Source organism: Nilaparvata lugens, chromosome 4 (genome assembly GCF_014356525.2).
Source record: "Nilaparvata lugens isolate BPH chromosome 4, ASM1435652v1, whole genome shotgun sequence".
NCBI classification, from domain to species: Eukaryota; Metazoa; Arthropoda; class Insecta; order Hemiptera; family Delphacidae; genus Nilaparvata; species Nilaparvata lugens.
In genome coordinates, this window is record NC_052507.1 from 15432587 (window position 1) to 15460507 (window position 27921).

Genomic DNA, 27921 nt, shown 5'->3' on the forward strand with positions numbered 1-27921 from the left:
ATTTTAATCGGTCACGGCCATCATAGTGATTCCTGCGGTTGCTCTGCTGTGGGCGTAATGGTTGGTTGTGCGATTTTGAAAATTTTCATTATTCCAGTTACCATTTTGCTTGTGCTCATAGCGGCGTTCAAATTGAGGGGCAACTCGGTAGCGATCATATGATACCGGTTCATAATTTTGGCTATTATATTGATTACTTTTTGAGTTATGTTGATTTTGTGTGTATCTTTGGTCTGAACGGTGGTTTGACATTGCCATCACAGACTGTATGCCATATAAATGATTTATTAGCTGTTTGCAATCAGTAATGGGTTGTGTGGCGAGTGCCATTCTAACTTGATACGGTAGTTTCTTCAGAATAATACTTGCCAATGCTGATTTGTTAATGGGCTCGCTCAAATTGAGAATTTTTAAACTGTAGGGCAGTGACGAAAGTGGTACATGTACCGTCTAAGTTAGGGTTGAAATCGCATGATATGATGTCTGCTAGCATGTCCAACTGTTTACTTCTGCTCCAATACTGTTCCAGGAAGACAGCTACAAACTCATCCAATGATGTAAATTCACGGGCACTACTCCGAAAGAACATCAGGGGTTCGCCAATCAATAAACTAGTCAAACGAAGACGCCACATGCTCCAAGAGGTAGGTACAAGAGTTTGTACTAATTTTATCTGATCAATGAATGGTTGAGGTTGCAAATGGCGATCAGTATTATCAAATTTACCCAGTCCTTGCAATATACTATGTGAGTTGATGTTATCTGCTTGAATTCCTTGAGGTCGTTGTTGGATATAATTTCTAATGCTGTTATTTTTTCCTGTGCCATCTGCCATTGACTATTATGTGTAATTTTATTAGCATTTACTTCTTGATCTAATTGAGTCAGAGTGGATTTTTGAATTAATAGAGTTCTGTTTAAAGCTTTACAGGTTTCTGTGTTTTGATTGATGCTACCTTGCAGTTGGTTCATTTTTGTGGACATATTAATCTGTTTATTTTGTATTTCTTTAATACTGTTAATATTTTTATCAACTGTAGTCGTTAAATTTTGATTGGCAACGGTAATTTGTTTGTTGATTTCTTGATGGCAATCGGCCTTAATGTTATTTGTTAAATCCTGAATGGGTGTAGTGATTTGTGTGGTGAGGTTATCTATCCTTTTGTTTAGTCCACAGGTAACCGTATCCAACCTTTCCGATAATCCTGCCGTAATTTTATCCTGACTTTCTTTCTGTAAATTCATCATTGCTTTTAATTCTTCCCTATGATTCTCTACTTTAGTCTCAATAGTATCCAACCATCGTTCTACTGATTTTATAGCGCCTGCTGTCTCTTTCATGCCCTGTTCCACTGTTTGCTTATTTGCCTCTTTTATTGCCGCATTCTCTTTTTTAATCTCCTTCATCATGTTATCCATTGTGTTTTGTAACATAATATTGAACATACTGCTAGTTTGTTCCATTATTACCTTGTTAAATGGATCTAGCTCTGTGACTGAAAATAGACTTTGTTTGCTCAGATGTGACTCGGCCTCTGGAGATGCGGGTTCTGCTGGCTGCTCCTCGCCCCCTTCAAAGTTGATCTCTGCTATCAGTTGATTCAATGGTGTGTCAGCAGCGTCGATTCGAGTGGATGATAGAGGTTGCAGACCTTGTGGATCAAAGACTATCGACCCGACACTTCCTGGTTCCCTTTCTCGTGGCGTATGGGCATCTACCATGGTGGGGTTTGATGTGCTGGGAGTCGACAAAGTGGGATCTGTGCAACCGCCGTACATATATGAAACTTCAGAGTTTGCGGGAGTGTGATTCATTGTGTCAAATATGATAAATGCTAATTAAAAAAAGTGCTGAATAATATGTGAAAATGCTTAAAAAAGAGACACAAACCGGGACTTACAGTGAAACAGTTATGTGCAAAGTGTTTGGATATCCAAGAAGAGGTATTTATACTTAAGTTTTTTATAATGCTCTAGCGCCCCCAATATTGAATATTGATTCCTGACTAGTTTACAGACTGTGACTTATTTTCCAACCGGCTTATACATATATATCCTTGACTAGAAAGTAATAGCAGTTTAGGCTTATAAAATATAATATCTCTCTATAAAATATATTTTCTACAATAACAATAATATAAAATTTTCTTTAAAACATATAATTTCTCTTTATTTAAAGCTATTGATTCCCCAAAAAGAAATACAAGTTTACTTCGCCTGTTTTCCTCAATACTTGTATATCTATAGTTTCATTATCCATCCACGACAAATTTTAATATGACTAGACTTGTCTTTAGTTATTATCCTCAATATGGGTCTTGACTTAATTACAAATAATTATTTAATGAGCTCAGCTCTCACCATCAGTCCCACGTTGGTACGGCATGTTTCTCTGACGTTATTCTTTATATTTAAATAACGAGTAGCCTCCTGCTTGGCATCAGTCGGTAGAGCATGAAATATTTGATATAATTATAAAATTAGGTCGTGGTTTTTTAATAGGATTCAGTCTCATAAAAATCTTCATAGGCCCAGGTATGAGCTTCCCCTATAATTCTTGTAATTCATTGAAAATATATATATATATATTATATATATATATATATATATATGATACTTATCCTATAGTATTGAGGAATTAAAATAAATTGCACACCATAAACATTTGATACATATATTAACAAATATTGCAAAAAATAGATCAAGGCAAAAATATAAAGAGCGATAAAAATATAATATATAAAAATAGAACAATAATTGAAATCAGTAAAATATCACAGGCTAAACTTTATACTCTAGATTTATGGCACGAAACATTACCATGTGCCTTTATCTTAAAATCATATGCATCCTTTTGCATGTAGCTGCAATATGAGAGCTTGCTAATACTTGTCGACTTGGACAATTCTATTAAAAAATAGGTTCCTTAAATCAGCTTGATAAATTGGCAACCAATAATCCAAATATATATTAAATTTTCTAGTACCTAGTAGATTTCTTTGTATTGAATATATATTTTATCTCAGGGTGCAAGATTCAGCACCTGATGGAATAAGTAGAGCAATTCATCTAGTGAATTAGAGCTACAACAAACTATCGCAAATTATATTGCAAAAATTACAGATCATATGAATATGTTTTAATAGCCTAGATTTTATACTTCTTTGATTTGTTAGAATTTTCTGAAATGTACTGATTCATATTTCCTTTAATGAAATACCTTTAATACATGCGCTTGGTAACCTCCTATTTCCTGGATACACTTAATTATTTTTATTAGGTTTTTTAAATATGCTCTCTACATGCTAGTTAATATTCTATATACTACTATTTATTTCATGCTTCCTAATAGTTTGCCACGTGACCATTCGTTCTTTCAACTTGCATACCATTTTACTGCAATAGATTTCTGCCAAGGGGTTTGGTCAGATTCCACGTTGCTTGGCTCGGTCGATCATTAGGTCGCTGATCACTGAATGTATATACCTAACCTCAATCTTCCAAAACTTTTATATAATATATTATATATTAGCAAAAATTATTTCAATTCCTTTTTAGGTTTTTTGTACCGTTTAGCCAGAACAAGCTGATGCTATCTAATCTTTATTGTTATCTCAATGGCGATATTAGCCAGTTACTTTACTCAGACCTATTTGTACTTCAGCTAGGGATTTTTACATCTACCCAAATTTTAAATACTTTACAATATGGAGGCTTGTTCTTTGAATTACGATTTCTACACCTGTTGAATGAATGCTGGAGGAAGTATTGTATCCCAGAAGAGTGGAGGAAAGCAGAGGTTATTTCTCTTTTCAAAAAAGGAAGTCGGAATGACTGTTAAAACTATAGAGGAATTAGCCTTCTGAATGTGGGATATGAAATTTATTCCAAAATAATCAACTGCCGTGTAAAAACAATAGCTGAAGCAATTCTGAATGAGGAGCAAAATGGATTCAGGAAAGGAAGATCTTTCTCAGACAATGTTTTTGCAGTGAAGAGAATCATTGAGAAAAGGCGTGAATATAATTTGGAAACGCATATGGCTTTTATCGACTTTGAGAAAGTGTTCGATAGAGTTGATCGGATTCGGCTTTGGGAGATTCTGTGGAAGAGAGGATATCCAAGGCACCTGGTTGATATTGTCAAAACCTTATACCGCGATACAAAGATAATTATAAATACAGGTAAGAATAGACTAAGAGAAATTAATGTTAATCAAGGAGTTAGACAAGGGTGTAGTTTATCGCCTACTTTATTCAACATTTACATTGACGACATTTTTAGAGAATGGAAATACAGAGTAGATTTAGGTATTGAATTAAGTGAAGACGTTTACCTGAACGCACTATTGTTTGCGGATGACCTCTGGATAATACAAGAAAATGAGGATAGCCTCCAAAAGTCAGTCCATGTACTAAATGAAATATGCAAGGGTTATAATTTCAGGATTTCTCAAAGTAAGACAAAAATTATGGCATTCACTGGCAAGTATCCCACACGATCAAAGATAGTTATTGATAACAAAGTATTAGAGCAAGTGTCACAATACTGCTATCTTGGTTGTGATATCAGTTTCAAAGATGATTTAGATGTTGAAAGGAAAATCGGAAAATTCCAATCGATATGTGTGGTAACATCAGCAGAACTTTAGGGAAGAAAGCGAGGAAAGAAACTATAATGAAGTTCTACATAGTGGTGGCTGCCCCTGTTCTCCTGTATGGAAGTGAATCATGGATCACCACGAAATCACAGGAGAGCAGGCTGCAGGCAGCAGAAATGAGATTCCTACGCAGAACGAAGGGCTGTGACAGACAAGACCACATAAGAAATGAAGAAATAAGAAGAGAATTGGGTGCCTTCAACATGAATGAAAAAGTTTTTCAGGAAAACATTTTTTTCCGATCATTACTTTTAGAGATATGAGCGACTGAAGTTTGAATTTTTGGGACAGAACATTTCAAATTCGGTTTGATATAAATCCATGAGATTTAGAGGATGGGTTCTTCATGGTATTGTTGATCTAGTAAAACAAAAATTCTCTGAAAATATCAATTTTTAAGATAGTCATTCAATTTACCAAAAATAACTCAACTAATAGTTTTTTTTGGCTATTTTTAGTAAATTGAATAACTATTTTAAAAATTGATATATTAAGAATTTTTTCTACTAGATCAACAATACCAAGAAGAATCTATCCTCTAAATCTCATGGATTTATCTCTTACCGTATTTGATGTATTTCATGAGAGTGGGGGTAATGATCGAGTAGTAAGTACAGTCCTGTTCGGCTCCTTAAAGTTTTGTAGTTTTCGATGGGTTTTTGAAGTTAACTTATTCATTATTCGGTACTATCGTCTTCAGTTTTTTCTTGTGCGTGCAGTGGTATATTCCGTTACTCAACTGGACTTATCTGTGCGTGAGTATACACTTTTTTTGTATGTCGGGCACGCCAAGAAATCTTAGATCTAGACTTCGTTCCGATTCTACTAACAGAGTTTTGAGCCCCTTATCTTTGAACTTTGCACGACCTGATAAGACCATGGCTCCGAAAGCAGATCCCGTCGCTACTGATGTTTTCATCAATAGGATACTATCGAACAATGATTTTATCGATACCTTGGTATCGAAGATTACTGATCGACTCAAAGGTTTTATCGATGAGGCAATTTCAACTGCGCTTAAAATCACTAGAGAGGAGATCTCAGATCTAGCGGCGAGCGTATCTGCTCTCAAAAAGCGGGTGATAAAACTCGAGTCTGATTTTCAACATCGCACCGACGATATAGAACAGTATCAGCGACGTACGAGTCTGAGGGTTTTCGGGATACGGGAAAGACCAAATGAGGACACCGATCAACTGGTCCTTGATATTTTCAAGACTAAGCTGCAGCTTGATGACTTTTCTCTGGAACGAATCCAGCGCTCGCACAGAGTCGGAAAGAGGCAGCCTCCGGATGCGAGCGGCACAGTGCGTCCTAGACCAATCATTGTGCGCTTTTCTGGCTACAGGGAGCGTCGGCGAGTGTTCGAAAGGAAGAAGATGCTGAAGGGGTCCAATATCACAATAAAAGAGGATCTAACAATGCTTCGATTGCAGGTCTACAAGGCGGCAGCGGCGAAATTTGGCTTTTCCAAAGTGTGGTCCAGTGATGGAATTGTGAAATGGGTTGAGGGAGAGGGTGAAGGAAAGCGGATTCGTTCCGCTGTTAGGCTCTCTGATCTCGATTAGCTACTATTGTTGGGTTTTCAACACCCTCTTCACGTTGACTGTTAATGCACTCTGTATTCATGAATATTTATTTGAAATATTAAGACTTTGCAAATGAATTTATTCTTAAAGATATTACAGTACATTCTAGGATGTAAGTTAATAATTTTTCATAATTTATTATTCAATCTTTTTGTTTATTTATTTACTATTTATAACTATTTTGAGTAATAGTTACTGTTGCAATGATTGGTGTTATGTCTCCAATGTCATGCATATTCTGTGAAGTCTTCTAAAACTTTTTTCCCTTTAATACCGTACCGTTATAATGAAGTTGAAAATATGTTATGAATGACTTTCCAATTATACTGATCATATAATGATGTATAATTACATAAATATATTCATCAGGTGTATATACGATAAATAAAAAATCAGGTTTATAATTGGATTTGGCTTTTCCAATGCTATCACTCTATATTTTCCCTGATTTGCATAAATAGCATTTCTTAGCGACCAGTATACAATTGTTGCTTTTTAGTTATTGCTCTATGATTAATTATTGTGGATCTGTAGCTTATAGTTTCTCATGTTGAATTGCAGCATATTTTATATTCTTTCCTGTCGAATCTGAAGTACTTATATTAATGGTATTATATTTACTAAAATTTCAACTGATTCGTTATTGTATTTCACACTAGTTTGCGCTTGTTTATCATCTTTACGTCTATAATACCTTACTATGAACTGGAAAGAAGTAACTATTATTACCCTATACTATTTTATTACTATTTTATACTGTTAATACCCAATACTATCTTATTACTATTTTATATACTGATCATAATGATGTATGACTACATAAATATATTCATCTATGATTAATTGTAGATCTGTGTCTGGTTTCTCATGTTGAATTGCAGCATATTCTATATTCTCCCCTGTCGAATCTGAAGTACTTATACATTGTATTAATGGTATTATAATTATTGAATTTCAACTGTTCCGTTATATTTCACACTATAGTTTCCGCTTGTTTATCGTCTATACGTCTATACCTTACTATGAACTGGAAAGAAGTAATTATTATTACCCAATACTATTTAAAAATACAAGCTTCTTTAGTCCATATAGGAGTCGGACTTTTACCCCACTAATTGAAATAATAGTAATGATAATGTTTGTGTTTGATGATGAATGCTTGTTAGAGTGTTGTGTGTGCATGTGTTGCTCGCTGGTTGTGTTGTGCTGGCCTTCGTCTCGCTGCTGCCGCGGTCTCGTCGCGGCCGGTCGCCGTGGTTCCTGACCAGCCCGCCTCCCCGGGCCAGCATGCTCCGTCCGTTCGGTCTGCCCTCTGTCAAGCTCTCTCACACTCCAACGGCTTGTTAAAGGTTGCCCACATCAATGCCCAATCGCTACCGTGTCATATTGATGAGGTTAGGACAATATTTGATAGTAGCTTGTTGGATCTTGTCCTGGTATCAGAAACTTGGCTGAAACCACATATAAGTGATAAATGTGTCGAATTGACAGGTTACTCTCTGTTTAGAAATGACCGTCTCCATAAGGGAGGAGGAGGTGTGGCAGTCTATGTCAGATCTCATTTTCCAGTTACCATTCTACATGTGTCTGATAGCATGATTGCTAATCAGACTGAGTTTATGTTCTTGAATGTTTCTGTAAGAGGGGTTCACTTGCTTGTATGTGTTTGTTATAAGGCTCCTGACATTGGTTCTATTAGAGAATTTGAAAAATCTTTATTAGACCTGATGACTGGTTTCAAGCATGTTATTGTCATGGGTGATTTTAATACCAATCTACTTGATTTATCTTCTGTGAATAGATCTAATTTTGTTTCTATGTTCAATTGCTGTAATATGTCTATTTTACCTATGCAGGCAACGCATCACACGGCGACTGCTGAGACCTGGCTGGATGTGGCTGCTGTTGGTGATGCAAGTTTAGTTGCTCACCATGGACAACTATCTGTCCCTGGAATTTCTAAACATGATTTAATATTTTGTGCCTACCGACTGCATCCTCCAAAACCCAAACAGGAGTTCATCACCTACAGGAATTACAGATATCTTGATATGAATTCTCTTCTGTTGGATGCTGCCTCAATCCCATGGTATGAAGTTGTCCTAACTGCCAACGTGGATGAAATGATTGAAAAATTGAATACTTTTTTGTTGGTCCTATATGACACACATGCTCCTTTAGTTACCAGGAGAGTTAACAAGAAACCTGCTCCTTGGTTTGGTCCAGAGATTCGTGAGATGCAGAAAGTGAGAGACTCTGTCTTCCGTAGAGCCAAACGTTCTAAATCAGCAGCTGACTGGGCAGAATACAAACGACTGAGAAATAAAACTCAGCAGGAGATCAGGAATGCCAAGGTGAGGTTCTATTACCAGTCACTCTCACAACGGCAGCCTACTAGAACTCTTTGGTCAAAGTTGAAAAATCTTGGTATTGGTAAGTCACAAATTAAACATAATATTCCTTTCATCTTGGATGATATCAATAGACATTTCACCAATGTGCCTGTTGATCTGACTGGTGCTCATGACTACCTTAATGCTCTTTCGGCTACTCCTCGTGCTGCTCCTGATCAGCGGTTCTCTTTTGCTCCTGTCACTGAAACTGATGTATTCAGAGTGGTTACAGAGATGTCAAGCAATGCCGTAGGAGTTGATTGTGTTCCAATTAAATTTCTAAAAGATACCCTACCTTTTACCCTGTCTGTTCTCACCATAATTTTTAATGAATCTTTGGCTTCTTCAACTTTTCCAATGATTTGGAAGTCAGCTTTGGTTTCTCCTCTCCCTAAATGTCCTTCCATAAAATCATTTTCTGACTTGAGGCCAATCAGCATTCTCCCTGCTCTGTCCAAGTGCCTAGAAAAGCTTGTACATCAACAGTTCTCTGCTTTCCTTCAAAGTTTCCAGCTACTTTCCATTTATCAATCTGGATTCCGCTCAAGACATAGTACCACAACCGCATTGCTGAAAGTTACAGAGGATATAAGGTCTGCTATGGATAGAGGACAGGCAACTATACTCACACTATTTGATTTTTCAAAAGCTTTTGATTGCGTTTACCATCCCCTACTCCTTCTGAAATTGAAAAATCTTGGCTTTGAAGAGATTTGTGTCAAATGGGTCGAATCCTATCTATCTTATCGCCGGCAGTGTGTCAGAGCCAATAATGAGATGTCATCATGGAGAGATGTTACCCGCGGAGTCCCTCAAGGCTCAGTACTTGGGCCTCTGCTGTTCTCTATTTACATTGATGACATCACCAAGTGTATAAAAAACAGTAGGTGTCATCTCTACGCTGACGATTTGCAAATCTATAGACATTTTGCTGTTGCTGACTCTGATGCATGTGTGGAGCTGATGAACGCTGACATTGATGCTATAAGTAGCTGGGCATATAATCATGGCTTGAAATTGAATGAGGGGAAAACGAATAGCATCATTGTTGCTCACAGCCGTTTGCAGACAAGACTCCAGGTGCAAAATGTTCCAAAGCTGACATTGAATGGTGTTGAGCTGGAATACCAGGACAGGGTTAAAAATCTAGGTCTCATTATAAATAAAACTCTGTCATGGATTGACCAGGTGGAACTTGTCTGCAAAAGAATATTCTCCTGCATTTACAGTTTGAAAAGGTTTGCCCTATTTCTACCACAGAATATAAAAATCATGCTGGTCAAAACTCTCGTTATGCCTCATTTTAATTATTGTGACACTGTAATAAATGACATGACTGTGGAGCTCTCAGACAGATTGCAGCGAGCTCAAAACTATTGCATAAGATTCATTTTTAATTTAAGGCGATTTGACCATGTTTCAATTTTCTATAATGAGCTATCACTTTTAAAATTAACTGAACTCCGTACCTTGCACATCCTAACACTCCTTCATTCCATAATTAAAACGAAATCTCCTTCCTATCTGTCTGAGAGCTTTAAGTTTCTGTCTGAGGTCAGTGTGCGAGCAACTCGTCGTGGGGACTCACTGCTGTCTTTTCCTATATACAGGACAGCAACTTTCGAAAAGTCGTTTACCATCACGGCATGCAGACATTGGAACAATCTTCCCGATGAGATTAGGAGTATTGAAGGACGTGCTCGCTTTGGGGTGGAGGTCAGGCGGCTGTTATTGGCGGGTCTGCGGGGGTAGTGCGATGGTGGCTAGTTGCGATGCAATTTGTGGGCTGTGTGAATGTTGTATGAATGATTTTTGCTGAATTTTCCTTGTATCAACGTTCTTCCTATATTATTAACTTGAATCTATTTATTATTATCATTTAGTTATTTTGTAATTTATTGATTTACTTAATTTACTTTTGCACCAGACAAAAATGGTTGATTTTTATTTACAATTTTATGCATTATTCTCAGTTTCATATTGTTATAGTTCTTTTGTATTATTTCTTATTGTAATGTATTATTATTTGCCTGTAAGGTTGAGTGGTAGAAAGGACTTTCTAGTCCTAACTCCGCCTAATAAAGAGTATTTTCATTTCATTTCATTTCATTTCATTTCATTTCATTTCATTTCATTTCATTTCATTTCATTTCATTTCATTTCATTTCATTTCATTTCATTTCATTTCATTTCATTTCATTTCATTTCATTTCATTTCATTTCATTTCATTTCATTTCATTTCATTTCATTTCATTTCATTTCATTTCATTTCATTTCATTTCATTTCATTTCATTTCATTTCATTTCATTTCATTTCATTTCATTTCATTTCATTTCATTTCATTTCATTTCATTTCATTTCATTTCATTTCATTTCATTTCATTTCATTTCATTTCATTTCATTTCATTTCATTTCATTTCATTTCATTTCATTTCATTTCATTTCATTTCATTTCATTTCATTTCATTTCATTTCATTTCATTTCATTTCATTTCATTTCATTTCATTTCATTTCATTTCATTTCATTTCATTTCATTTCATTTCATTTCATTTCATTTCATTTCATTTCATTTCATTTCATTTCATTTCATTTCATTTCATTTCATTTCATTTCATTTCATTTCATTTCATTTCATTTCATTTCATTTCATTTCATTTCATTTCATTTCATTTCATTTCATTTCATTTCATTTCATTTCATTTCATTTCATTTCATTTCATTTCATTTCATTTCATTTCATTTCATTTCATTTCATTTCATTTCATTTCATTTCATTTCATTTCATTTCATTTCATTTCATTTCATTTCATTTCATTTCATTTCATTTCATTTCATTTCATTTCATTTCATTTCATTTCATTTCATTTCATTTCATTTCATTTCATTTCATTTCATTTCATTTCATTTCATTTCATTTCATTTCATTTCATTTCATTTCATTTCATTTCTAAGCTACTTGGCAAGGACCGAACTCTCTCGGGTAGGTGGTTATAGAATTTCACACCTGAAACAGGGAAACAAGATGAAATCTTGTGTAGTCTATTTCTATAGACATGCAGATCCGCACGATTCTAGTATTATAATTATGTATATCCTCATTTCTGGCCAAATTGAATTCATCCTTTTTATTGCTAACAGACATTGGAAAATGTACACATTAAAAACAGTCATAATTTTACAATGCCGATAAAGAGGTTTACAGTGCTCAAGATAAGGAGCACCACACAACACGCGAATGGCTTTCTTCTGGAGGATCAATACTCTGTCTACCTCGCTTGAGTGACCCCATAGTTTCACGCCATAAATGACATTTCCATTTTGAGGCGCCTCAGCAGAAATATCACTCTGCTAAGCCTAGAGCACAAAACGTCTATATGCTCTCTCCAACACAGCTTGGGATCAAGAACAAAGCCGAGAAGTCTAACACAAGCTTCACTACCAAGAGTACCTCTAGCTAGGCTGAAAGTGATAGCCTGTGTTTTCTCGTTATTCAATGTCAACCAATTTTCTACAAACCACCTAGCAGACACCTCCAGCTAATCATTTACCGGCGCTCTAGCCATATCAGCATTGGGATCACTAGCAAACAAAGTGGTGTCATCAGCATACATGATAACTTTGCCAGACAACTCAAAATGTAGGTCGTTGATAGCTACTACGAAAAGGAAAGGGCCCAAAATGGAACCCTGGGGCACACCGTGCTTCACAGCTATGGGAGATGAAACCCTGCCATTCCAACTGACCACCTGTTTCCTGCCTGACAGATAGGAGCCAAGCATTCTCAGTGGACCAGGCTCTAGTCCATATCTTTCGAATTTTTCCAGCAAAATGCTATGTGAAATACAATCGAATGCTCTTGAGAGATCACACAGCAGAACAGAGGTGGATTGTCTCAACTCAAAAGACCTAAGAATCGCCTGAAGAAGAGTCTCAACTGCAAAACTTGTAGACTTACCCTTTCTGAACCCAAACTCAAAAAGTAATGATCAGAAAAAAAATGTTTTCCTGAGAAAACTTTTTCATTTTGATAGCTTGATGATAAGCAAATCAAAAACTTTTAAGAATATCACAAGTAAAAAGTTTTTGTTTAGCTTTTGCACAGCCTTAAATCAAATCAAATCATTTATTTGCCATACAATAAATACATATTCAAAACATAATAAAAGAAAATACATAATTTTATAATCAAAAGTATAAAATAATTAAAATAAAAATTAAGCATAAATAATACCAAAATCATAATTAGATTCTCAATGGTAATCCGGCATCACCAGCAAAAGGAATCAAGCCTTAAGCAGGACAACAATACAGAACTCGATCCACAGCTTGTAATGTGTCAATTTCATCTCATCAATGAACATTTTTTATTGCAATTCCATTTTTATAATGTGTCTTTTTAGGATAAGAGTCCAGCTTTATTGAGAAACATTCTGTAGTAACGCATAACATTTTGATTATTCGATAGACCGAGAGATGTTAGCAGAATGACGTAGCCAAAAATGCCGGCGAGAAGTTTGTGCTGTCCAAGCCACCAAAACCAAGAGCCTTGTTTCATTTTTCCTGAATGTTCTGGTTTGGGAAGCTAAAATATCATTAAAATAGCCACTAACATTCCGGCCCTTAGTTCATCAACTCCATGACCCTGATTGAAGAAGGTGGTATCATCTGCATAGCAGACAACACTTCTGCCATCCATGCGATCTACGCTATTCACTGAATTAAAAAAGAGAAGTGGCCCCAGGACAGAGCCCTGAGGCACTCCACAGTAGAGATGGAAAGTTCGAATCACTTTACTGATCTGGGCCATGACCGAATGACACATATCTACTCCACAATTGATATAGTTTCGTATACGAGACAGCACACCAATTGCCAGTTAGCTAGTGCCACATGGTCGTGGGTTGGAATCCCGTAGTTACTGATGGATGCTTCATCATCTCATCAAATCACTCTCACACTTTCCAGAACACAGGCACAAGCAAAAACACTTCCGGCATCATAAGCGAATAGAATTAACACTTTCTCTCTCACTCTCTCTATCACTCTTATTTTCTCTCCCATTGCTTGATCAAATTCTTATTGCAAGTCAGTTGTAGAAACTTCTTCTCTCTGTTCCAGATTGAAATTGTGAAACATGAGAGTCCATTTGAACAAATTGACATTGAAATGAAGAATGAACCTTCTCATAGCAGTACAGCTATTCATCAGGCAAGTATTCGCATTCTCAAAGTACTTATTCACTCCGTGAGGAAGACAGTTGTAAAAAAAGTTATATCTCTTGGTTTGTCATGTAGCTTATTAAATGCTATTTCTTCCTCTAATTCATCTATTGTTGATTCTCAGATGAAATCATGAGGAGAGGAATATGATAGGAGATAGAAAGAGTTATGCATTCTCCAAATCATACAGTATACCATAGAGGAAAGGATATAAGAAGATATAACATGGTATAGGTCATTTATGTTCTAAATATCATTTCGGTTTTTTTAACTCCTAGTCCAGGCGCAAATTTCATTGCGTGGTCATTTTTGATAACAGCGGTGGTAGATGTCTCAATTTCTTCGTTAGGTCTAGCATAATAGGGATCGTGATGATGATAAGTCGAAATCACAGGCAAACACCTCGAAAACAAGATTGCCACAATTTTTTTTAGGATTTTGTTATATCGCTTGTATTTCAATAACCGTTCAAGATATTTAACCGTTTTTTGAATGAAAATAATTATAAAATCTTCCTCTACAATTTTTGTTCAATAAAAGTTCCCTCTAAAACGCATATTTTATTAGTTATAAGCCATCAGAAGCTACAAAAACGTTTTTTCTAATTTTTCAAATTTCGTTCTATTGTAACTTTTTTGTGCAAGAGATACAGAGAAATTTAAAATCTATGGAATTTAGATCGTTTTTTCCAGCTTTGAAGCGATATATATCTTCGTATCGGTCACATCTGGTCGTTCTCCAGCGACCTCCAAAGAAAACACTGCATGATTTATGGTGCGTTTTTCCATACGCATGAGGTAACAAGCTTGATTTGACTTGACAGTGAAATTTGGAACACAAACGTCTTATACCGTGGGATATCCTCTTATGCTGTCTTTTCTCTATGGTAATACTCTGACAAGAGTCATCGAAAGTGATATTCACTCTTGAAAAATGTAGTAATTTCTACAGCTAACATCATCACTTCCAATTCAATTGATGCTGTTAGTCCAGGTTGAAACTCACTATATCTTATTCAAAAATTCACCAAAAGTATTTCAGTAAGTGCTCAGCAGAAATAGTTGTTTGTGGTTTTAGAATATTTCCCTAGCTGTAAATCAAGTTATCAGATAAGACCAATCTTGTCCTCTGTCTACAGATCAAGAGAGAGAAGCAAGAAGATGGATTCGTAGAACTTCAATTGACAACAAATAACATCAAACAGGAGCCAATAACCTCAGAGGAAGCCACAACTACTACTCAGGTATATTAATAACTAATTATCAACATTGTAATTATAATAACTATTTCTTGACATTGTTTCTGATTGCATCTACAGCTTCACTGACAATACATAATACACAAAAGTAATCAAAGAGTGTGACATATAGCAACAATACTTTAAATAAATAGGTAGTAAAAATGCAGTTTTAATATTGAACTGATAGTGTATTATTGAGAAAGCAATGAGTGGTATTGTTATCATTCCTGATGTTTCTTTCGGCTATCAATATCCTATATCATTAAACGAGCAATTTCTGTATATATGTTTAGATGTATATAATTATAATATATTATATGTATGTGACCGGATCTCGAAAACAGCTCTAACGATTCTCACGAAATTTGGATCATAGTAGGTTTATGATATAAAAATTCGATTGCACTAGATCTCATCCCTGGGATAACTCGCTGAAGGACATGAAAAGGATAATTCATTCTTGGAAAAACAGATGATAATTTCGTTGTCTGTATATAACAGAAGATGCGTGTGCCTGTGTGGGAGATCAACTGTGTAATCAATCAGCTTACCGTATCTCGCGAGAAATCTAGACAAATTAATAGACTCGATCAAAATAATCTGATTTGTTGACATGACATGGTATATCATAATATTCAAAGTTAATAATTATTTTAAAGTTTTAAGTGACTATTGAGTGTTATTTTGTTATTCAATTTGGTTTGTAAACAATCTAAATTACAACTTTTCTGTTTTCAAATATTTGGACTGAAAATTGATTGAAGTGTATGGAACATAACCTACTTTTTGGACCATTTATAGTGTATAAATCAAAATTTGGGGGAAGAAACAGTTTTGGGCTGTGCCTGTTTTTCAATATCATTCAAATTATAAGTAATTTTGTACTAACGAATAAATAAAAAATTGAGTTAATAAATACAAATAACGAAAAGTTGAAATAATGGACAATTTGAAATAGGGCAACAGACAAAATGAATGTCATAGTTTATATTATATTATATTTATATTCAAAATAGAGTAAAATATTATTAATATTAGAGATTGATTGGTGGGGGGCTGAATCCCTACCTTGGCAAATTTGGGGAAGCTTTGAAGCGGGTGAAAAATGAGGGTTTGGAGGAATCTAATTCCTTGTACCAGGGATTGAAAGTGTTAGATCCAACATCTCATAGAGAGTTCGAGATTTCTTGTCGAGATAAGGATCTCCCTACTTACGAAGATTCTGTACATTTCATTGTTCAAGTCATTGCCGTGTGATAAAAATCATAAATTCGAATCATCAAGTGGTGAGAAGCCAGTCAGGAACTTGTCAAATTCTAAGATTTTGGCGGTTCAATCAGAGACGACTTCGACTGGTAACGTTCGTGAAAAGTCAAATTGTTTGGAGTGTAATCAAGGTACACATAACTTGCTTAATTGTCGGTCTTTTTTGAAATTGTCACCATGGGAACCCTTCAGTTTTGTGAAAGACAAATCATGTTGTTTCAAGTGTTTGCTTAATAGTCATTCTGTTCGTGAATGTACAAGTGTAGTGCGTTGTAACCAGTGTGAAAACCGCATCATTCCTCATTGCATTTCGATTTTAATCAATTTTAAAAATCGTCTCAGGGTGGTGTGAATAAAGAAGTGGTCAACTGTTCGACCAAGGTCAATGACAGGCATTAAGAATGCTGAATCAACTGTGTTGTGACTACTGTTTTGAGTTGACAGGGAAATCCTGGTAGGGTCAGTGAGTATAGAATGTAAAGTTTAGAAATTTTAGGAGGCACTTTTGACACTCACCTCAATAAAATAAATGTTTTGCTCTGATTATATGAGAACAGCCTTTGGGAGACCTAGATTATATCGCAGCAAGAATTTGTTTATTGAGTTTGGAGTACGAACAGTACGGCAAGTATTTATCAAGAGCATAATTTTTCATATTAATTAAAATAGAGAAAGCCTTACGTTTAATACTAACCCACACAATTTACGTCCAAAAGTGAACATCTTATATGATGGATTATTTTTTAGATTGACAGTCAATAAACATTAGTTTCAGTATTTTATGGAATTCTTTGCAAATAAAATACCAATTCATTTTATTACCGTACCAGTCCTTTCTCAAAAAAACTGAAAAATGAAATCGATAAATGGGTGAGAGCAAACATCTATTTCAATATTACTTGATTACTTTGTTTGTTATCAATGTTCTTTCTATTCTTCTATTTGTGTTCTACTTCAGTAAATTTTTTTTAATAACAACTTAACTCTTTCAACTTGTACTCTTTTGTTATTGTACATGTACATAATATTATAAAATAACTTTTCAATTGAACTCACTACTGGCGTTCAAGTGTTACTTTTGCCAGTGGTGGCCTAATGTAATCTGGTGGCCTAATGTAATCTGGTGGCCTAATGTAATCTGTATTGGATGCAGGATAACAACACCTGGATCAGAAGCAAGTTTAATCAAGTAAGTAGGCTACCTAATGATGTAAATGGAGGAATATAGAATCTGTAGAATCCTTGGATGGAAAATAGAAATATTATTACTAGGCTATATTTTACTATCTTTACTAATTCAGGTTTTTTATACAGGCCAAAATAAAGCAATAAAATAAATTTATTGAGCCATTCCACATGATGATGCTTCAGCTTTTTCAGTGTGCATCATGTATAAGAAAAAATTAATAGCCGCTGTCATTGATGTTTCTCAATTACCTCAAAATTATATAGATATGGTAGGTACCTCAAACCATAGGAAAAAACCAAAAGAGAACATCATATCCTCTTTGCTTGGACTTGGGTATTATTATTATTATTATTATCATAGCATTTTTACCAAATATGGATGAATAATTGGATGAATAAACATAAATTTATTTTTATGTAGATTTATGTAATATAGAAATTTTATTTTAGATTGATAATATTTTATATTATCTGTTGTATAAGAATTGGACGAATATAGATATTTATTTAGATGATTTGAGTTTTTCGATTTGTATACTATATCAAGTTACCAAATTAAATAATTTTATAGGATTTTTTTTTAAATAATTTCTACTTTTTGCGATATGAGCATCTAAACATAAAGAACAGGATTACTTTTCCTCCATTTTTAAGATTGTCAGTTGTCTGCTTTAGTGCTGCTTGTTCTTTTCAGTGAAATCAAATACAAACTTATTATATTTTCTAAATCCTGTGGATTCTATAGAAATGTGTTGTAATTATTATTGCAATATATATTTATAGATCCAAACCATTGAAGGGAACCAGATCTTGTCAGATACCATCAGCACCGAACACAATCTATTTCCAGAAGAAATCCGAATCGGAGAAAGAAAACCTACAGCCGAATTCAGTAGTGGATGGAAATGGAGCAGTGGTGCACATTGAATGTGGTGATAGAGCAAGAGAGAGTACCTCTTGGCAAGGAGAGCATTACATGGTCTGCTATGATGGGCAGTGGTACCCACCCAATAATGTGTGCATTAGTGAGTATCTTTGTGGATTTTGAAAATTTTCTATTCAGACATTCAAAATTACTATCTGGAAGTAAATTTTTTTCCTCATATATTATATAAATTTGATTTATTGGAAATTGAATCATGCATATTATCAATAGTTCAAAATCAATTATGAATCTTCTTGTGATTTCCATTGTCAATTATTCATCACATTTTATATTTTATTATAAAATATATTATAATCATTCTTTTTTTCTTACATGTAATATTTTCAATTATGTTTATGTATAAATTGATTGGAAGCTATTTGATAGACTAGAGGATATGTTGATGAATTCAAAATGATTATTTTTTTCTGAGTCGACCTTTGTCTGATTTCAGAGCTTTGTCCGGCCTTAAGTGATCTGAATCTGAACTCAGAGTTCAAATGCACTCTAAATGGTCAACCAGTATCCTGTGAAGAGAACATTGAGCCTCGCACTGTGGCCACGCGCAAATGTAAATCAGGCTATGTGGACGAGTCTAATCCTCCACCAAACATATGTGAAGATAATGGCGAATGGAGCTTTGATTATGTCGACTGATTCAATGGTAATAAAGTTAAAGTGGTAATAAAATCGTTATGTACAAATTTCTGATGCATGGTATCGTACACAATATTGTACAGAGCCCGGCATAAAAACCTAACGATTTTTGAGGGATAATAACTTAAGTGTGGATAATAACTATTAAATCATATAATATAATATCAAATTTTGTTATTTATATTGAATTACATAGATTACTCACAAAGTTTTTCATTTGTAGATTATATCATCCAAATGATTTCCGTTACTTTTCACACACTCACTTAACCTAATTCTAAAATTTGCAATTGCTCGCTCAATCATCACTTGTGGAATTGCTTCAATTTCTCGTTGAATGACCTTCTTTAGTTCTGTGTTTTATTGGCTATATAACGGTAATTTTGTTTATTCACAAATCCCCAAGAATGGAAATATTCCTCCTCACTTGAAAGAATAACGGCATCCTTGGTGGACATTTTCAAGAATGATCTCGCAAGCGGCTTTGTAATGTGCCCAATAATTCGCATTAAGTTGTTGCACTAACATTATCTTATACGGATGGAATTCTAGGTCGGAATGAAGAATTCGAAGTACACTTCGATCAGAAATGGCTAGCGCAACAGCATGTTTCGTTGCTGAACGTTTCGTTGGAGACCGTGTAACAGCTACTCACGGTTCGTTTTCGTCCTGTTTGTTTCGTTTTTAAAACGGACAACGTTCTCCTGAAATTGTTCACCCATAACAACATCGTATTCCTACTGGGAACAGGCGCGTGTCATTTTAATTATTAAAATGTCTGCGACATAAACGCTGTGTTAAAATAACTGAGTCATCATTTTTAAAATAAGCTTCAATCACAATAATCGCTTGATGTTCACTTGTCCACGACATACTGGCTACTAAAATGGCTAGAATAGATCTGTCGATGTATAACGTTCCCGCCTTTTCAATGACAGTGGTTCAAACATAACAATTACTACAAAATCGTCAGATTAATATGCCGGTCCCTGTACTTCACATGTTACAAACTCTATCTGTTAATAAATTAATTAATAAAGAAGGTAAGAAATTTTATATGTACCTCTCATGACACGAATTATGAATTCAGCATTTTCATAATTATTATATTATGTTATTTGTAATTTGGGTGCATCACCAATTTCCAGATGGGAAAGAAAAGTTGCAATGAAGATACACAGCTGTAGATGGTACAGCAGTACCATTAATCTATTTGATTAAAAATAGGAACATTTTAATTAATTATATAGCTTACATGATTTTGGCTATTACTCGACAATTTAAACAAAATACCTATATTTCTGATTTTTTTTAAATAAAGAATCTAAGAAAGAAACAAACGATCTGCACTATTTAGAATAATAATTTAAATAGTACAGTATTGGTGATTAGTTTTAATGTTAGCATATAAACACGACTAGTAAAACAGAAGTGTAGCTTACTACTGTGGTATTTTTCTATAAAATTAAAGTATCCCCATTAAGATGCATCTTTATTCAATAAACTACTTTCTTACAGCCTCCTGTGATTATCAATATTGGACTTCTGAAAACCCTTAAGCTGCGTTTACACCAAAGTTTTCAACACAATGTTAATAACTTAATCCTTATAGATTCTATTAGATTGAACGGAACTTGACAAACACATATATTCATCATGTGTATGATAAGTTATGTTCAATCTAATAGAATCTATAAGGATTAAGCTATTAACATTTTATCAATAACTTTGATGTAAACGCAGCTTTACAGATCTCTTACAAACATCTGAACCTGAACTTTTAATCATTATTCACCAAATGAAATAAAATTTATTACATTCCAGATTGTGGTGAAATCGACCATGATTATCATTCGAATGATACTGAACATGATGATTTGGTTGCTTCTCCATGGAAAGCTGGACTGTACAAGATGAAGAACGACTCTGAGCATTTTGAATTTATTTGTGGTGCCACATTGGTGGCACCAGCAACTGTTGTGACAGGTCCGCATTATAACCAGCCTCACTATTCAAATGCATTTTATTATAAGTAAATGCTAATTCAAATTCATTCCCACAAGGAGAAAAAATCAGATGCATATCAAATAATTTTTTTTAAATTACTAGTAGGCCTCATTCTTTAATTGTTTTTTATAAACACAGCGAGTTTTGAGCACTTTCAAGTGTCAACATTTTTTGACTGACAAGTTCTTGAAACTAATACCTACCTACCTAGTGTTTATATGGAAAATATAAAAAGGGGTACCATACTATCAATTTTCCATAATAATCGAACAGTCAAGTAGCTCTATTAAAATACTTCATTGAAATTTAAAATCTATTAAATACAAATGCAATACAAAGGCGAATAGAAATTAAATAAGAAGACTAGGAAATTGTCAAAAACCACATATTTATTGAAAGTTAGAAAGACCGGTTTCGGTTGTTACACCATTGATGGTGTAATCATTGGTTGGTAACAGAATCTCTATCTCTATCTATCTCTGATAGAGTTGATAGAGTTTATCTCTGATAGAGAAACCGGTCTTTCTAACTTTCAATAAATATGTGGGTTTTGATAATTTCTTAGTCTTATTATTTAATATGAATAATTACCACAATATCAACTTCTCGACTACACAAAAAGCTAATAGAAATGTTCAGGTTATTGTTTGGACAGAACATTTCAATCTTCTTGTCATTGAATACAGTACAAAATGTGGGACACTACTGGCATAATAAGTAATTGTATGACTTCACTGCAGTGCAATGCTAGTAGCCTGTTTTCGTATTTTATTAGACATTTATTTTTGATTGTGATTTTTTGTATTTTGATATCTTTTATGTATATTGTGTTGAATTGAATAAAATTATTGATTGATTGAATAAATTGGGATGTTAATTTAATGTATAGTAATCATCATTGACCTGATTTTATTGAGATTATTTCGATCAATAAGTCTACTGTTAATGAATCTTCCAGATCTATATGTTATTCGGAATGTTGGTTGTTAGCACAGAATATAAGCTAGAGCAGGAGAGCTAATATTTAGGTACCTACCAGAAGAATGTTCACATTGTAATCCCTAATCGTTCTATCACAACAATAATCTACCATATATAATACCATATACCATAGTAATACCATATACTAATATATGGTATAAGCAGAACATTATACAAGTGTCTCAAGCTTAATTAAATACCTTTTTGTTTTGTTTCAGCGGCCCGTTGTGTGAAAGAGAGTGATGGATCTCTAATAAATAGTGATTTACTAAGAGTGGGATTAGGAAAGAGTTACATGCCTTGGAATGACACTAACGATATACACGCTCAACAATTCGAAGTGAGTTATACAACTAAAATAAATCATGTGCATAGAATTGTTTTGATAAATTTTTAAGGAGTAATATTTCATGTTTCGGTAGTTGTTCTATTTATATTTGAATTTAAAATCAACTATCACTTGAGTGAAATTTGAAAATTGCAGTTATCTACCAGAGTTTCTTGCAAATATTGTTAAATATGTATAGAATCTCGGGTTTCCACTCATTATCCTGAAACTAAACACCTATATATATCCATGCACTGGAGGGTGTGGAGGAAAAGGCGGCGACTTTATGAATTCGCTGACAAAAAACTTAACTTTCTTAATCAAAGAAAATTTGGCACGGTCCATTTTAGGGATAGAGGAAGAGTGTATATTAAAGATTATAACAATTAAAAATGTATAAACTCAAAACAATATGTTATTGGAGAATTTAGATATATAGGTGTAGTAGTGTAAAATTAATCAAATTAATTTTACAGGTAGCTTTTGTTACAAACGAAGGTTTACACGCCATATTGGCCGGTGATAAAATTTCAGAATTAGAGAAATCATTGAAATTCCTTGAACCTCTGTCGTTCGTATTTTTGAAGGGGAGGATAACCTTCAATTCCTTTGTTCGTCCGATATGTAGCGATTCTCAAGGATTCAACAGCGAAATAGAATATTTGAATGCAACGGTAAGCTATATGTCAATTGAATTCTTAAAAATTATAATTTGTAACAATCTAATGATCATTAGAATTAATGATTTAAATTTAATTTATATTCGAAATAAATTCAAATTTATTAAGGCATGTGAGTAGTATACACATTTAGAGTCTACATTGCATAGTAGTCCTAGTAAGTAAAAAGTATATTCAGCAATTAGAAATGCTCGCCAAGTAAAAATGACTGATTTTTTTCATTTGAGCATGCTTCATTCCATCAGAAAGTCAAAGTAAACGCAGAAAAGCTGAGAAAAACGCTGATTTTGGGCGTATCTTTGATGAAATATTAAAATCACCTGATCACAAAATTTTTAGACCCTAGCTAAACCTCTGTACCAAATTTGAAAATTTCCTGATTATTACTTGGTGGAATAACTGAGAAAACGCTAATTTTGGGTGTATCTTTGGCGTTATTTCAAATTCCTTCTAACACAACATGATTACACCCCAGCTTGGGCATATCTTTGGATTTTTTTTTAAATCCGTTCTTAGTGCGCCTCTAAAGGGCCAACTGAAGATACCTACCAAATTTGAACGTTTTTGGTTCGGTAGATTTTTAGTTCTGCGAGTGAGTGAGTGAGTCAGTCAGTGAGTGAGTGCCATTTCGCTTTTATATAATTATATAGATGTGAGTAGGATACACATTTAGAGTCTACATTACATAGTAGGCCTAGTCTAGGTAAAAAGTATATGATCGTATGACTTTTGTTGGTGGGGAGTCCCTTGCGGGAAGATCCTGAATATATTATTTCAGCCGTTAATGGGCTTTATGACTGTCATACTTCAGCCGAAATCGACAATTTAACGTACCCATCCGATAACATGGAAGTGATCTGGTTAAAAACTTTTGATGATAAGTGGGTTTGAATCCGGTATCTCTAGGCTGCTTTGCAAGCACGCTATACACTATTTATAGATCACGGATCACTCCATCTGAGCTCCTCGTTTTAATGGCAGTGTTTGATTAGCAATGGTACGGTATTGCTATCTTTGTCTTATCATTCAACAAAGCAGATAGCGCTATCTTTTTCTTGCTTTGCTCTGTTGCCAGATCGTCTTTTAAAAATGTACAGTTAATAATGAATAAATGAAATAGTTCATCTTAATTATGAAAATTCATTATGAAATTATTGGAAAATATAAATTCTTGCTTAGTAAAATTTAATTGATTATTTTAAACGAGAAAATAATGGATTAAAGTATATGGCAATGTTACATTGTGATAACAAGTAAACTGCGGTAGCCTTCGAATAAGAAGCTTTTCTGATAACAGACATGTTATAAATATTTATAGCGATGTCCTTTTTGCCGTACCGTAAAGTATTATATAGGCCTAGACCTACTGCAGCTTGGATTTTGAATTATATCAAAAGGCCTCCTCTGCATTTTACTTTTCTGTATTCACTTATCAGCCTTATATTACTGTAAAGCTTTTATTATTTTGTCTGAATAATAAGTTACCCTTTTTTTAATAGTGGGTTCACCATACATTAGTCTCTAGATAATAAATTACAATTTTGTTTTTCAATAGTGGGTTCGCCAAACACACTACTTGAATAGCCTTCAATACATTTTCTTCACTTTCGGTACAAGTACCAAATTTCAATTCTGAGAAACTTGAGGCTTGATTATCATAGAAACTTAATAATAGACCTTTCATGAAATACTGTTGTGTTTGTGAGTGATATTCTATTATAGTTACCGTACCGAACCACTGTGCTATTATTTTCAAGTTATGCGGTTGGGATCGAAATACAAACCAGACATCATACAACTCAATATTTTATGAAAATGAAGAATGCAAAGCTCGGATTTTCAAACTGAAAAAACATGATGCTGAGTTGGAGAAGGAGATAAGAAAGTTTGGACGTTTCTGTACAGATAGTAAGTATCAAAAGAAGAAATGTTATTGATTAACTTGAAAAATAGTTATTAAGTTATTTGGTATATGTTGAGTTAGGTACTACTTGAATAAAAATTATTCCTGGTTAAAAAAGGTACAGAAGAAATAATTTGAATCAAGTCATCAAAAGCTAAAATAATAAATTGATATTGAGTGACTTGACGACTGACTCCGGTCTGGTGAGTGTTTTCAGGTAGAACTGGACCTGATCGATTTCTGAGCCTCTGACATTACTCAATGACTGTTTTTAGACAGCCATGTCCATCCAAAACTACTGAATCAACAAACTACTCCTAGCCTATGTAAACTATTACCTATGTAATCAACAGATAAAATTAGGTCACTTGATATTTTATAATAGTGCTGAATATTAATTTTTCACATTCATTCTGCCAAGCTTTGTTACTGTATTCATTATAAATATATACCGGCCTAACACATATTCAATCACAAAATAAAGTATAAACAGCAGTATCCACTACTCTTTCCCCAATCATTATGCTAGGAATTCTTGATAATTATTATTTATTGAAATATTAGAATAGTAAATACATTTGCCTGTTACAGGAAGTTTTCCAGATAGTCTCTATGGTAGCTCTGTTATATACCACAATGGAACAGCAGATGTCTACTACCTGATTGGAATTCTGATTGGCATTCATGAGTCAGTCAGTATCTTCCAAGGGGTGAGGGATAGAGAAGCTGCACTTTCAATGCTAGCCTTTTACAATAACTTGATAAGTCGTGTTAAAATTTAACTTTACTTAAAATCTTGAGTCAGTCTTAAACCGTTTAGGTTTTTTAAAGCACTAGCATTTGTATAATATCTATTAATCTTAGTTTTTGACTGTAAATCTTCCTGACGTTATTCAACTGTATGGAAATTTTCTGTATTATTGTTGAATAAAATGATTATTCTATTCTATTCTTTTCTATTCTATTCTATAGGCTCAGAAAAATAACAATGAGTAGGATGAAAACGCAGTTACAAATATTGTTTTGCCATGCTGAGCTTATTACACAAAAAATTGAAATAATCATTGTATTTATTGTTAGGGCTACTTTCAAGTTCAATGAAGATAAATAAAATAAAAAAGGTACTAGTGGTTATTTTTGTAATAAATTGAAATAATTGTGCTTTTTAGAAAGGAATTTGTAAGCTTTTGGCAAATCTTGCTTGGAAATTGTATAAAGTTTACGGTACTCAAACTACATTATTAAAAATATTAATTCAACTTTCTTTTGTTTGGCTGTTACTTTGAGATTCATCTTCACTCTTTACGATTCCCTGACTCCTCCCTCGCTCTGTTCCCAAGTAAGTTACACAGAATACATTAATTAGTCAAATTTCATGTTACGTTTTTCAAAAATTTAATGCAGTCAATAGACCTAGATCTAGATAAAAGCCAAAATATTTAATTATATCTTGCAAATTTCTGTATTTAGTATTTTAATGAAGTTTAAAAGTTATCCAAAATCTGCCAAGAGCATCAACCGTCTACAGCTCTAAAGTAATTCATATTCCTTTACATTTTTCCATTTATTATGTTTCAGGACTGCAGGACCTTATTATATATAATTACTAGTAACTTCTAGAATGAATACTCGAAACCGGTCCTATCAGAAAATGAAATAACAAAGTTACTAATATAGTCATTATATTTAAAATTCCAACTGTTGAAATTAATTTGCAAAGATCTGTAATTACTTGCTATGAGAGATATGATTTTTTTCTATAAAGATATGTTATATCTTCATGAAAATGAAGAAATGATAAATCATAGGATTTATCAAATGATGAGCTCCACAAATGTTGTATATTTCAAATTAATGAATTTACTCCTCATTGAAAATTGACGAATCTATAATATTATTAGATCCTTTACTATGGTTAATAATTATGACCAAATTGTTGTATTCCATGGAAACAGCAATAATTATTCCTCTACTAAAGAAAAATACTTTCAATGAATTTGCGAATAATCAAATTCAATAAACTTGATAGTTTTTGAAAAGTGGAAAATTTATTCTGTAAAAATGTTGTTATTTCTTCTTATCTCAAACGGGATGTTTTGAAACACAATTGGTTCAAGAATTTCCTTCAGGAAGTGTGAAACCATACTACCTACTTATTTATATGTTATAAGTTGATATTTCCTGAACTGTCATGTACAGATACTATTTGCTAAACTTCAAACACAATACTTGGTTTGATATTGGAGAATCTTTCTACTAGGTACATAATTAGATCAAACCATTAGTGAGGAAATCAGATCGAGTTCTTGTGTGGTTCGAACATAAATAGTTCAAACATTATTTCCATTACTATTTATTATACGAAGGGTATTGATTTTTCTACATTGAAAGCAGTCATGTATGGAGGCTACAAGATATTTGTCATTATTCTAGTTTCAGGTAAGACAATACAGAAAGTCTCTGAAGTGTACTAAATTATTTTTAAAGTTGGGAGTTATTACAGTAGGGTTTTGTGTAGTTGAGGAGTTGATATAGTGGTAATAATTCATATTAAATGAAAAAGACTAAGAAATTGTCAAAAAACCACGTACAGATTTATTGATAGGCTACTTAGAAAGACCGGTTTCGGTTATTACACCATTGTCAATCTCTGATAAACTCTCAATCTCAGAGAAATCTGTGATTTTTTGACAATTTCTTAGTCTTTTTCATTTAATATTACAGTAGGCTTTATTATTTCTGTGCCATCCTATATTATATGAGATTCTGTAACACACCGTATTGGATAAGATTCTAACGTTAACGTACAAGATTTTGGAAATGGAAGCATGGGGCTTCTTATATAATTGAATTAAATATGTTTATTTTTGTCGTTTATCT

The 27921-nt window shown here is 33.7% G+C and overlaps 2 protein-coding genes across 3 annotated transcripts in view; both read left to right on the forward strand.

Annotated features, from left to right (window-relative positions):
• The first annotated feature begins 5435 nt into the window (after positions 1–5435).
• On the forward strand, positions 5436–15377 carry LOC111048567. Its single transcript, XM_039426747.1, has 3 exons — positions 5436–8603; positions 13766–13855; positions 15005–15377. Exons 1-3 carry the CDS (start codon positions 7845–7847, stop codon positions 15116–15118), a joined length of 963 nt encoding a protein of 320 aa, XP_039282681.1. The 5' UTR covers positions 5436–7844; the 3' UTR covers positions 15119–15377.
• Positions 15378–17503: 2126 nt separating this feature from the next.
• LOC111045030 overlaps positions 17504–27921 on the forward strand; it is a 28655-nt gene continuing 18237 nt past the window's right edge. The window contains exons 1-8 of one of the 2 annotated variants that reach the window (XM_039426742.1): positions 17504–17561; positions 18344–18585; positions 18940–19149; positions 20967–21128; positions 22349–22470; positions 22935–23132; positions 24896–25046; positions 26315–26380. In XM_039426742.1, coding sequence (XP_039282676.1) covers positions 21056–21128; positions 22349–22470; positions 22935–23132; positions 24896–25046; positions 26315–26380 — 610 coding nt within the window. In that variant the 5' untranslated portion in view covers positions 17504–17561; positions 18344–18585; positions 18940–19149; positions 20967–21055. The remainder of the gene's footprint in view (positions 17562–18343; positions 18586–18939; positions 19150–20966; positions 21129–22348; positions 22471–22934; positions 23133–24895; positions 25047–26314; positions 26381–27921) is intronic. The other variant, XM_039426743.1, reaches the window with a different exon arrangement.